The following is a 12554-nucleotide window of genomic DNA, read 5'->3' as shown; positions in this document are numbered from 1 at the left end:
GAGGGGCTGAAGGTGAAGTCCGGGCTCCCCAGGCTGGTCTGGGTCCGGGAGGCATTTCGGCACCTGAGGTGAGTGGGCGATAATGCGGCTGTGACCAGGGCAGAATTTTCCAGAGAGGCCGGGTTCCGATAAAGCAGAGCCCAAGATCCTGTTTGGCCAGCACTGGGCCGGGCTGGCGCGTGGGGCGCAGGGGGCGTGGCATAGGGCAGGGCTACCACCCCTATATAAGACATTTGGGCCAGCCAGCCACAGCCACACAGGGGACCGCGACTGGACAGCTGAGACAAGCCGTGTGCCATGCGTGGGCCTCGGCTGCTGTCACTGCTGCTGGCCCTCAGGGCTGCCCTGCTGGGTGCCGGTGAGTGGGCCCCCCAGGCCACGCCCTGGGCAGCGACACTCCCAGGCCTTGGGGCCTGTGTGCGGGAAAGTCCCCTGGCCTCCCTGGACCTCCTTGCATCACTGACTGGCAGACTGGCAGAGGGACAGGGTTGTCCACGCAGATGCCAATGAATGGGTGTGGGGGAGGGCGGGCCTGGGAGACACCCCAGGGCTCTGGGACCAGCTCACCCCTTACAGCCAGCAAAGGGCCTTACCAGATGGGGTGGGGGACTCTGACCCCCATCAGGGTGGAGGGCCAGGAGCACCATGGGGTTCTCCAGCCTCAGGACACCCCCAAGCCTGCCGGCTAGCCCCGCTCCTCTCCCATGATGTCCTTCCAGCCTGGCCTTCCCCCCGACCGGGGTCCAGCCCTGGGAGGGTGGGAGTGGACCACGACCCAGGCTCAGGGACAGCTGGGGGTGTCTGCTGTGGAGGAATGAGACTCTGTCCCCCCTTGGGTGGACACACCCACACACTCGCCCTGGCAGCAGAGGCCAGCGGGCAGCAAGTGTCAGCTCCTATGGCCGTCCCAGAACTGGCAGAGCTGGGGTAGTGACCGAGCACACCCTAAGGGTCCGGGCCTCCAGTGGGAGTCACTGACAGGTGAGGATGGGGGAAGGTGCCAGCCCAGCGCAGGCCAAAGCGAGATGGGCAGTGAGAGCCTGTGGTGCCCAGCATGGGGAAGTGGAGGCAGGCAGGGAGGGAGCCCGCCCCGACATGCTCATCCTGGGAGATGAGGCCCAAGGACCCAGCAGTGGGCATTCCTGGGAATGGGGGAGGAGGAGACAGGTCCATGTGTCCACCTCAGTCACAGCCCAGATCCTTAACCAGGCTCCCCAGGACCTGCTGGAAGGGCCAGTCCGGCACCACACACCGTGGTGACCAGCGAGGCAGGACGGGGTTCCTGGGAGCCAAGTCCTGGTCAGTGGGGCGGAGCCACAGCAGGGTCAGGGGTCCACCGGCGAGGGGTGTGGGGTGAGGTCCTCGGGCGTCACCATCGGGCCCATGGGAGCCACGGGAAGCACCAGTGGCTTCGGGAGGTACACAAAGCCTCCCTCCGGATGTGGAGGGGAGCACGGGCGGGCCCACCTGCCAGCGGTCGCCCTGACCTAGAGCCTGAGCCGGCTCCCAGGGCCGGACTGACGCCTGAGGAAGCAGGGACCTGGCCAGATGGAGGAGCAGGGGGGCAGCCCAGTGGGAGCTCAGCCCACTCCTCTCTCCCCCCTGTGGGGGCGGGGCGCTTGGTTGTCCTTTCTGTGGCCCCTTGAGGCCCTGCACCTGCGGCTCCTTTTGTCTGGCCAGCCCCAGGGGGCCAGGCCCGGCTGGGCAGGAAATGTCCCCAGCACACCCTGACCGGAGGCCCCGCTGGTCCAGCACCTAGGTCCTCACAGCTGGCCCCACCCCGCCACCTGCCATGGCCCTGTGTTGGGGAGTGTGTGCATGCGTGTGCCACACTTGGGGCCCAGCGCAGAGTGCTGTGCAACAGGCTGAATTAGTGAGTGAACAAACGAAGCAGAGAGCCCTGTGGCCCAGTCACAGCCCAGCAGCGCCCTCCCTTCCCACTGGACCAGGGTGGGGTGGGGCCGGTGGGAGCATGGGTCCCTGCAGAGTCCAGGCCCCGCTCCCGACGCAGTCCTGGGGCGACACGGGGCTGGGGTTGGTCTCAGCAGTCATGACCTAGCCACAGGCCAGGGCCCCCCTCCCCGGCCGGTGGGACACGGCCTCCCAGCCTGCCGGGAGGGGGAACTGAGTTGCCATTCCTGCCTTGCAGACCTCACAACCAGACACACCACGGACCCAGACGCCACGGGCCAGGGCGAGGGGGGCCTGCAGACCCGTAAGGCAGCGGGTGTTGGGGGGACGGGGCTGCTTCCCTCCCACTCGGGGCCTCCTGCTTGCACTGTCTCTCTCTCTCCCTCTCCTACTCTATCCATCTCTCCCCCGCCACATCTCTCTCCCCCATCTCTATCTCCCTCTCTCTTGTCTCCCCCCACTCCCCAAATCTCTCTCACTTCCTCTCTCCCCGCAGCTGGGGACCAGGGCTGGTGCTCCACGTGGGGGGCCGGCCACTTTTCCACCTTCGACCGCCATGTGTACGACTTCTCGGGGACATGCAACTATGTCTTCGCGGCCACCTGCAAGGATGCTTCGCCCACCTTCAGCATCCAGCTGCGGCGGGAGCCGGACGGCACCATCTCTCGCATCATCGTCGAGCTGGGGGCCTCCGTGGTCACCGTGAACAAGGCCACCGTCTCGGTCAAGGATGTCGGGTAGGCCATGCAGGCGGGCAGGTGGGCAGGTGGGCCAGGGGACAGCACCAACGGCTCTCGCCCCACAGGGTGGTCAGCCTGCCCTACAGCAGCAATGGGCTGCAGATCACGCCCTACGGCCAGAGTGTGCGGCTGGTGGTGACGCAGCTGGAGCTGGAGCTGGTGGTCATGTGGGGACCGGACGCCTATCTCACGGTAAGGAGACCCGAGGGTCGGGCAGGCACAGGAGCGGGGCTGGGGAGTGTGCCGCGCCTGTGGCCCAGTCACAGTTCAGCAGCTCCTTCCCCCTGCCCCCTAGCCAGGCCAGGAGTCTTGCAGGGAGAGTGGGCAGAGGTGGACAGTGGGAGTGCCAAGGCCCGAGGGGCAGGGTCGCAGGGCACGCGGAGGCCTGTCCCTGCAGTGACCAGCAGTCCCCCTCTCCTGGCAGGTGGTGGTGGAGAAGAAGTACATGGGCCACATGTGCGGGCTGTGTGGGAACTTCGATGGGAAGGCCACCAACGAGTTCCTGAGCGATGATGGTGGGTGGGGCGGGGCGGGCTGGGGCGGGGCCTGGCCGCCTCTGTGGTTCTCACCCCCGCCCGCCCGTGCTGCTCCCCAGGCAGGCTCCTGGAACCCTACAAGTACGCCGCTCTGCAGAAACTAGATGACCCCAACGAAATCTGTGCCTACGAAGCCATCCCTAGCGTCCCGGTCCTGCTGGCCCAGCACGTATGTGAGGGGGCGGGATTATGCAGGGGCTCACCCCCCACATGCACCCCCCGGTCTCCAGCACCGCTGTGACCCCTCTGCTCAGGTCCAGAACTGCACAGAACTGCTGACGCTGGTGGCCCCAGATTGTACTGTCCCCAAGGAGTCCCTGGTGCTGAGCTGCCAGGCAGACATGGCTGCATGCGCTCAGCCCGGGCAACCCAACTGCAGCTGCGCGACGCTGTCAGAATACGCCCGCCAGTGCAGCGCAGCGGGCCAGCCTGTCCAGCGCTGGCGGGCGCCCGACCTGTGCCGTGAGTCGGCGGGGCAGGGAGGTGGGGGGCACTCGGCACCTGGACGCCTCCCAACTTCCTTGGGGCAGGAGGGGCGGGAGCTGCAGGGCCCCTCACCCTGGACCCTGTCCCTGCAGCCCTGGGCCCGTGCCCTGCAAACCAGGAGTATCAGGAGTGTGGTGTGGCCTGCATTCGGACCTGCTCCAACCCACAGCATGGCTGCTCCAGCCCCTGCACTGTGGGCTGCTTCTGTCCGGACGGTGAGGGTGGGACAGGCCACAGCAGATCCCGACGAGAACACATAGTGCCCCCAGTGGGAGGGGAGGGCTGCGTGGGCTCTGACTTGGCACTGTGGGTCCGGCACACCCAGCCACAACAGTGTTGGATAGATGCTTGGCCTGGGTCTGTGCACCTGCCAAGTGGGGCAGGTAACAAGATGTGGAGGAAGAGGAAGAGGAGGAAGAAGTGAAGGAAAGGGGAGGTGGAGGGGGGCAGGAGGAGCAGGCCCCAGGACGTCACTCTCCTCTAGGCACTGTCCTCGACGACCTCTCCAAGAACCACAGCTGCGTGCCCATTGCCCAGTGCCCCTGCAGGCTCAACGGTGTGGTCTACGCCCCTGGGGAGAGCACAGAGACCCCCTGCAGGAGCTGGTGAGTGCCCTGCTCCCTTAGGGGCCAGCCACGTGGGCAGGGGCTGCCCTGCTGTGACGATGCCCTCACCACCCCACACCCACTCCTGCCCCACAGCCAGTGCACCTTGGGCCGCTGGTCCTGCACAGAACGGCCATGCCCTGGCCAGTGCTCACTGGAGGGAGGCTCCTTCGTCACCACATTCGACGCCAGGCCCTACCGCTTCCACGGCACCTGCACCTACATCGTCCTGCAGGTGTGGCCAGCTCTGAGGCTGGTGGGGGTCCCTCCCAGCCCCTGCTCACCTAAGCCACCCCCTGCCTCCCCAGAGCCCACAGCTCCCGGAGGAGGGCACCCTCATGGCTGTGTATGACAAATCAGGCTACTCGCACTCAGAGACGTCGCTGGTCTCCGTCATCTACTTGTCACAGCAGGTAGGGTCGCCCCTAGCTTCTGCCCACAGTCCCCACCCCACCTACTGACTGAGGCCGCCCCTCCCTGCAGGACAAGATCGTGATCTCGCAGGATGAGGTCATCACGGACAACGGAGACGTCAAATGGCTGCCCTACAAGACCCGTGGGTCCCCGGGGCCTCACTGCTGGCCCAGAGGAGGAGGGGAGGCGGTGGCCAGGGCCTAGACCGCCAGCTGACAGCTGTCTGCTTGCAGGCAACATCACCGTGTTCAGGCAGACGTCCACACATCTGCAGATGGCCACCACCTTCGGGCTGGAGGTCGTTGTCCAGCTCCGGCCGGTCTTCCAGGTGTATGTCACGCTCGGGCCCCAATTCAGAGGGCAGACCAGAGGTGAGCGGCTGTTAGAGCTCTCACCCCAGTTCCAGGAGCTCACGACCCAGAGGCTGGGAGAGTGCAGAGCTGCTGCGGGGTGAGGCTGTGGGCGGGGAAGTCGGGACAGGGTGGGGCTGTGGTGGGGTGCTGGTGAGATAGGGTGAGTGAGCTGGGACAGTGCGCAGGGTGAGCCCACTCCTGGCCTGGCTGCCCAGGGCTTTGCGGCAACTTCAACGGCGACACCACAGACGACTTCACCACCAGCCTGGGCGTCCCTGAGGGCACTGCCTCCCTCTTTGTGGATTCCTGGAGAGCAGGGAACTGCCCAACCGCCCTGGAGCGTGAGACCGACCCCTGTTCCATGAGCCAGCTCAACAGTGAGTGTCCACTGCCTGGCTGCCCTCCGGCCCAGGGGTGGGCAGGGGCCCGGGACCCAGAGTTCAACCTGCCTCCGCAGAGGTGTGTGCGGAGACCCATTGCTCAGCGCTACTGCAGGAGGGAGGCGTGTTCAAAAGGTGCCACGCCACAGTGAACCCCACGCCCTTCTACAAGGTATGGCTGCATGGGGCACGGGTGAGGGGCTCTCGGAGAGGCAGTGCCTCTCAGCCCGGGCAGTCTGCAGGCGAGGGCCTCTCGGGGAAGGGCGGTGCCTTCGCCAGCTCACGGCAGTCTCTGCCCCCAGAGGTGTGTATACCAGGCCTGCAACTACGAGGAGACCTTCCCCCACATCTGCAGCGCCCTGGGAGACTACGCCCATGCCTGCGCAGCACAGGGCGTCCTGCTCTGGGGCTGGAGAAGCAGCGTGGACAACTGCAGTGAGCACCCAGCCCTTTGGGTTGGAGGGCAGCAGGGAGGGGTCGCGGCATTGCTGGGGGGGGGCTCCGTGCAGCAGGAGCCCCAGCCCCTCTCCCACTGCCCTCTCCCCGCAGCTGTCCCCTGCACGGGCAATCGCACTTACAGCGACGACAGCCAAGCCTGCAACCGCACCTGCCTGTCGCTGTCGGACCCAACGGCCGAGTGCCATGCCAGCGCTGTGCCCGTGGATGGCTGCAACTGCCCTGAGGGCACCTACCTGAACCACAAGGCCGAGTGCGTGCGCCAGGCCCAGTGCCCGTGCCCACTAGACAATCACAAGTTCATCCTGGCCGAGCAGTCCACCATGCTTAACGGGGCCATCTGGTGAGAAGGCTGAGGCTGGCCGGGCGGCAAGGGTGGCAGGAGCTGCCAGGCCCACACAGTCACGCGCCCTCTCTCTTGCAGCTATTGCATCAGTGGAAAGCTGAGCTGCCCCGGGCAACAGCCAGAGATGCTCCTGGGTATGTAGCCACCAGGGGCCCCGGAACCACCGCAGGCCCTGAGCCAGCCTGACCCCACACCTCGAGCAGCCAGCCTGATCTCATGTCCTCCACCACAGCCTCCTGCCCGGCCCCCAAGACCTTTGAGACCTGCAGCCAGGACTCAGAGAACAAATATGGAGCAGCGTGCGCCCCCACCTGCCAGATGCTGGCCACAGGCACTGCCTGTGTAAGTGGCATGAGGGAGGGCCCCATTTGACCTCCACCCTACCCCGGGCCACCAGATCCTGCTCCTGTGGAAGGCAGGACTGCACCCCCAGCTTAGGGTGTAACCCCAGAACCTTCCCCAAGGCAAGGGCAGCCTTGCTGGAAAAGCCTGACTGCTCAAAGCCAGGCACACGGGGGGGGAGGACTCAGAAGAAATGGGGGTGCATCAGTGATAGGAGGCAGCAGCAGACCCGCTCTGCACCCCCAGGTGCCCACCAAGTGCGAGTCAGGGTGCGTGTGTGCCAACGGCCTCTACGAGGACGCCAGTGGGCAGTGTGTGCCGCCCGAGCAGTGCCCCTGTGAGTTTGCGGGGGTCTCCTACCCCGCGGGCGCTGAGCTGCAGACTGACTGCCAGACCTGGTGAGTGCCTCCTAGCCCGATGGGGTGGGAGGCACATGCAGCAGGAGGGGTTCCTGCGGCCCCTGACCCTCCCCTGCTCTCCCCACAGCAACTGCTCCAAGGGGAAGTGGCTGTGCCAGGACAGTGCCCACTGCTCATCCACCTGTGTGCTCTATGGGGAGGGCCACGTGGTCACCTTCGACGGGCAGCGCTTCCTGTTTGATGGCAGCTGCGAGTACATCTTAGTCACGGTAGGCGCTGGCGACAGGGACAGCCAGGGCCCCGGGGACATGGGGGGTCACTGCGGTGGCTCCCACTCAGCGCCCCCTCCCCGCAGGATGGCTGTGGTGCCGACGCCCAGCCCACCTTCAAGATTCTGACAGAAAACGTTGTGTGCGGCAAGTCAGGCGTCACCTGCTCCCGTGCCATCAAGATCTTCCTGGGGGTGAGCCCTGCCTCGGAACGGCTCTCCCCTGTCCCTCCCCAGCTGCATGCGGGATGGGGGGGCGCTGTGAAGAGGGTTCCGTGTCACAGAGCTGGCCCACCCCGCAGCAGGTGTCTGCATGGTGAGCGGACAGGGGTGGCCAGCCCTGCCCCCAGGAGCTGTCAGTTGTAGTCAGGCCTGGCATGGCCAGCTGCCTGGGGCCGTGAGTGCAGGGGCAGTGAGTGAGTGTAGGGGCAGTGAGTGGAGGGGCAGTGAGTGGAGGGGCAGTGAGTGAGTGGAGGGGCAGTGAGTGGGAGAGGCAGTGAGTGGGAGGGGCAGTGAGTGAGTGGAGGGGCAGTGAGTGGAGGGGCAGCATGAGTGGAGGGGCAGTGAGTGGAGGGGCAGTGTAGGGGCAGTGAGTGAGTGTAGGGGCAGTGAGTGGAGGGGCAGTGAGTGGGAGGGGCAGTGAGTGGAGGGGCAGTGGAGGGGCAGTGAGTGGAGGGGCAGTGAGTGGGAGGGGCAGTGAGTGAGTGTAGGGGCAGTGAGTGTAGGGGCAGTGAGTGAGTGGAGGGGAGGTGAGTGGAGGGGCAGTGAGTGGAGGGGCAGTGAGTGAGTGGAGGGGCAGTGGAGGGGCAGTGAGTGAGTGGAGGGGAGGTGAGTGGAGGGGCAGTGAGTGGAGGGGCAGTGAATGGAGGGGCAGTGAGTGGAGGGGCAGTGAGTGGAGGGGCAGTGAGTGAGTGGAGGGGCAGTGGAGGGGCAGTGAGTGGAGGGGCAGTGGAGGGGCAGTGAGTGTAGGGGCAGTGAGTGAGTGTAGGGGCAGTGGAGGGGCAGTGAGTGGGAGGGGCAGTGAGTGAGTGGAGGGGCAGTGGAGGGGCAGTGAGTGGGAGGGGCAGTGAGTGAGTGTAGGGGCAGTGAGTGTAGGGGCAGTGAGTGAGTGGAGGGGCAGTGGAGGGGCAGTGAGTGGAGGGGCAGTGGAGGGGCAGTGAGTGTAGGGGCAGTGAGTGAGTGTAGGGGCAGTGGAGGGGCAGTGAGTGGAGGGGCAGTGAGTGAGTGGAGGGGCAGTGAGTGGAGGGACAGCGTGAGTGGAGGGGCAGTGAGTAGAGGGGCAGTGAGTGGAGGGACAGTGAGTGGAGGGGCAGTGAGTGGAGGGGCAGTGGAGGGGCAGTGAGTGTAGGGGCAGTGAGTGGGAGGGGCAGTGAGTGAGTGTAGGGGCAGTGAGTTTAGGGGCAGTGAGTGAGTGGAGGGGCAGTGAGTGGAGGGGCAGTGAGTGAGTGTAGGGGCAGTGAGTGGAGGGGCAGTGAGTGAGTGGAGGGGCAGTGAGTGGAGGGACAGCGTGAGTGGAGGGGCAGTGAGTAGAGGGGCAGTGAGTGGAGGGACAGTGAGTGGAGGGGCAGTGAGTGGAGGGGCAGTGGAGGGGCAGTGAGTGGGAGGGGCAGTGAGTGAGTGTAGGGGCAGTGAGTGGAGGGGCAGTGAGTGAGTGTAGGGGCAGTGAGTGGAGGGGCAGTGGAGGGGCAGTGAGTGTAGGGGCAGTGAGTGGGAGGGGCAGTGAGTGAGTGTAGGGGCAGTGAGTGTAGGGGCAGTGAGTGAGTGGAGGGGCAGTGAGTGGAGGGGCAGTGAGTGAGTGTAGGGGCAGTGAGTGGAGGGGCAGTGAGTGAGTGGAGGGGCAGTGAGTGGAGGGACAGCGTGAGTGGAGGGGCAGTGAGTAGAGGGGCAGTGAGTGGAGGGACAGTGAGTGGAGGGGCAGTGAGTGGAGGGGCAGTGGAGGGGCAGTGAGTGGGAGGGGCAGTGAGTGAGTGTAGGGGCAGTGAGTGGAGGGGCAGTGAGTGAGTGTAGGGGCAGTGAGTGGAGGGGCAGTGAGTGAGTGGAGAGGCAGTGGGGAGGCAGTGAGTGGGAGGGGCAAAGGACCGGCAGCCTGGTGATAGCCCCACCCCTGCAGAATGTGTCCATCACACTAGCGGACAGGAACTACACAGTGAGCGGGGAGGACCCCAGCGTGAGCTTCCAGGTCAAGCCCAGCTCCCTGAGCCTCACGCTGGAGCTCGCCGTGCCCGGCAAGTTCAACCTGACACTGTTGTGGAACAAGCACATGGCCATCTTCATCAAGATTGAGCGCATCACCCAGGTACGTGCACGGCAGGGCCACTCCCGCACCCCTGCCCTAGGGCCAGGAGCCGCCCATGCTGTGCCCTGCACCCCTGCCCTAGGGCCAGGAGCCGCCCATGCTGTGCCCTGCACCCCTGCCCTAGGGCCAGGATTCAGCCCTGCTGTGCCCTCCACCCCTGCCCTAGGGTCAGGATCCAGCCCTGCTGTGCCCCATACTAATCCCCTAGGGCCAGGAGCTGCCCATGCTGTGCCCTGTAACCCTGCCCACAGCCCCGCCCACCATTTTCCCCTATAGCCTGCTCTCCCAGCCCTGCCTACTTCTGCCCCCACACCCCTGCCCACAGCCCTGCCCGCTGCTGTCCCCACAGCTCTGCCCACAGCCCTGCCCACTGCTGTCCCCACACCCTGCCCACAGCCCTGCCCACAGCCCTGCCCGCTGCTGTCCCCACACCCCTCCCCTGCAGGACGCTCTCTGTGGTTTGTGCGGCAACTACAATGGGAACATGAACGATGACCTGGAGACGCGCAGCCAGTACGTGGCGTCCAGTGAGGTGGAGTTTGTGAACTCGTGGAAGGAGAGCCCACTGTGCGGGGACGTGCTCGCCGCTGTGGATCCCTGCAGCCTCAACGCCTTCCGCCTCTCCTGGGCTGAGCGCAAGTGTGCCATCATCAACAGCCAGACCTTCGCCGCCTGCCACAGCAAGGTACGCCCGGAACCCCAGCGGCAGTGCCCACGGCCTGGCCTGAGCTGGGGCTGGGAGAAGTGCTGCGAGCAGTCTCACCTGGCGGGCGGGCTTGCTCTGGCAGGGATCAGGTGCCCTGCTAGGGTGGAGCCCTGCCGGGGTGGTCCTGGAGCCCTGAGAACTGGACCCTGAAGAGCCTAGCTGGGAGACAGGGGATCCCGATCCCACTCTGTCCCGGCAGAACAGCCACGGCAAAGGCTCTGCGGCAGGGACCAGCTTGGCGTGCCCACCGAAGCTCGGATCACAGGGTGGGAGAGGTGGCCGTGGTGGGCAGCACCCTGGCCTCGGACCAGGGTCCCTGGGAGTGCCAGCCCAGACAGGACCCCGACACCCCCTCCACGGCAGCCCCTGTCAGCAGGCCCGGACTGAGGTTCCCACGTAGGGGACATCCCTGGGGACGAGGCTGAGCTGGCACCATGCTGCTCCCCAGGTGTACCGCATGCCCTACTACGAGGCCTGTGTGCGGGACACGTGTGGATGCGACACAGGGGGAGACTGCGAGTGCCTGTGTGACGCAGTCGCTGCCTACGCCAAGGCCTGTCTGGACAAGGGCGTGTGTGTGGACTGGCGGGCCCCAGACTTCTGCCGTGAGTCCCCCGCAGGCCCCGCAGGGTTCCCCTCCTGGCCGCCCGGCCCAGGGTCGACCCCACTGAGACGTCCCTCTCTCTCCAGCCATCTACTGCGACTTCTACAACACGCACACGCGGGGGCACAACGATGAGTACGAGTACACACAGGAGGCCAACTGTACCTGGCACTACCAGCCCTGCCTGTGCCCCGGCCAACTGCAGGCCTTCCCTGACGCCAACATTGAAGGTTCCAGATCCGGGGGGATGGGCGGGGCACCCCTCACCCATGGACAGCCTGCTCACACCATCCCCCCGACACTGACAGTCACCCTTGCACGCTCCCTGCCTCCCACGGAGTCACCCTCCCCAGCAGACAGTCTCCTGTGTCCCCTGGCTGTGGCTCAGGAACATGGCCATGACGTATACAGGGCTGTCCGCTGTGAAAAGCTGCCAACTAAACCTGTCTCAAAAATGAGCCGAGGCCAGGGTAGAAGCTGGGAGGGCGAGAGGAAGCTGCGCAAACCTCGAGAGCGCACACACAGGGGCCAGTGAGGGGCTGCTGCAGGTCAGGCCCTGGCAAGGCGGGCCGTGCCCGAGCTCCCAGGCCTCCAGAGGGCTGTGCACAGGGGAGGGACAGGAGCAGGATGCCTCCCAGGCAGCCACCAGTGAGGGGCCCACGGCAGTGAGGGGCCCAGGGCAGTGAGGGGGCCCGGCCGGCAGTGAGGGGCTCACAGCAGTGAGGGGGCCCGGCCCACAGTGAGGGGGCCCGGCCCGCAGTGAGGGGGCCCAGCTGGCAGTGAGGGGCCCACGGCAGTGAGGGGGCCCGGCCACCAGTGAGGGGCCCACGGCAGTGAGGGGGCTCAGCCATTGAATGTGGGGGAGGAATTCTGAAGAATGTGCTGATGGCTGGAGGCACCAGGAGAGCAGCCCCGGGGAGACTCAGAGATGTCCTGGCCACCCATAGGCACACAAGGACCCTGGACCTCGGCCCAGGGGAGAGACACAGGCTGCCAAGGCGAGAGGGGCTCAAGACCCGGCTGTGGACTGGCGGGCCAGCCAGCAGAGGAGCAGGCGCAGGCAGAAGGGGCATGGGCTGAGGGGAGGGGGTAGCTGCCAGCAGGGCCATTTCAGGGTGTCCGGGGTGAGGCCCAGGAGGGAGGCTGGAGGAAGGGTCGGCTGAAGGGGCGTCACAGCCTGCTGCTTCCCTGCCCTAGGCTGCTACAACTGTTCGCAGGATGAATACTACGACCACAACGAGGGTACATGTGTGCCATGTGGTGGTAAGTCCAGCAGTGTCCCAAGGATCCCTACCCTCGGGCAGACCCACCCAGGCAGACAGGAGACAGCCCCTCCAGCTCAGGCAGGCCACAGTATTGGGGTGCAGGGCGGGAGGGCTTTGTGGAGTCGGGACAGCCCTGCAGCGCCCAGTGGATCACAGCCCTCGGCTGTCCACCTCCTCCTGCATTCCCAGCCAGGAATGGTGGGGAGCAGGGGTGTGGATGGGGGCACAGCCTGGGCCTCCTCTAGGGGCTCCAGTGCCCGCACCCTGCCAGGCGGAGCAACTCCAACTCCTGAGGACCCAGGGCCAGGAGTGACCACTCTCTGCTTGCAGCTCTGCCATCAGCCACGGCCACTCCCTCGGCCGTGCCCACCACACCCTCACCGTCTGCCACCGCTCTGACGCCGTCAGTCATGCCCACCACGCCCCCGCCTATGCCATCAGCCACACCCACCACAGGTGACACATTGCACAGGGCCAGCTAGACAGG

General features: G+C 66.0%; 1 protein-coding gene across 1 annotated transcript in view; it reads left to right on the top strand.

The window, feature by feature from the left end:
• Positions 1-297: 297 nt before the first annotated feature.
• LOC101522607 (mucin-6) overlaps positions 298-12554 on the top strand; it is a 33906-nt gene continuing 21649 nt past the window's right edge. Inside the window, exons 1-28 of the mRNA XM_058664136.1 lie at positions 298-358; positions 2150-2215; positions 2408-2648; positions 2717-2843; positions 3076-3166; positions 3247-3356; positions 3442-3649; positions 3766-3888; positions 4158-4278; positions 4375-4513; positions 4587-4691; positions 4762-4834; positions 4926-5063; positions 5261-5422; positions 5503-5597; positions 5728-5860; positions 5975-6224; positions 6306-6361; positions 6460-6569; positions 6816-6967; positions 7056-7197; positions 7284-7391; positions 9307-9492; positions 9938-10177; positions 10647-10803; positions 10889-11032; positions 12000-12065; positions 12398-12523. Coding sequence (XP_058520119.1) covers positions 298-358; positions 2150-2215; positions 2408-2648; positions 2717-2843; positions 3076-3166; positions 3247-3356; positions 3442-3649; positions 3766-3888; positions 4158-4278; positions 4375-4513; positions 4587-4691; positions 4762-4834; positions 4926-5063; positions 5261-5422; positions 5503-5597; positions 5728-5860; positions 5975-6224; positions 6306-6361; positions 6460-6569; positions 6816-6967; positions 7056-7197; positions 7284-7391; positions 9307-9492; positions 9938-10177; positions 10647-10803; positions 10889-11032; positions 12000-12065; positions 12398-12523 — 3730 coding nt within the window. The remainder of the gene's footprint in view (positions 359-2149; positions 2216-2407; positions 2649-2716; positions 2844-3075; positions 3167-3246; positions 3357-3441; positions 3650-3765; positions 3889-4157; positions 4279-4374; positions 4514-4586; positions 4692-4761; positions 4835-4925; positions 5064-5260; positions 5423-5502; positions 5598-5727; positions 5861-5974; positions 6225-6305; positions 6362-6459; positions 6570-6815; positions 6968-7055; positions 7198-7283; positions 7392-9306; positions 9493-9937; positions 10178-10646; positions 10804-10888; positions 11033-11999; positions 12066-12397; positions 12524-12554) is intronic.

The sequence above is a fragment of the Ochotona princeps genome, chromosome 4, assembly GCF_030435755.1.
Source record: "Ochotona princeps isolate mOchPri1 chromosome 4, mOchPri1.hap1, whole genome shotgun sequence".
Classification (NCBI taxonomy): domain Eukaryota; kingdom Metazoa; phylum Chordata; class Mammalia; order Lagomorpha; family Ochotonidae; genus Ochotona; species Ochotona princeps.
Note: the sequence above shows the minus strand (reverse complement) of the source record. Positions and strands in the feature narration are given on the sequence as shown.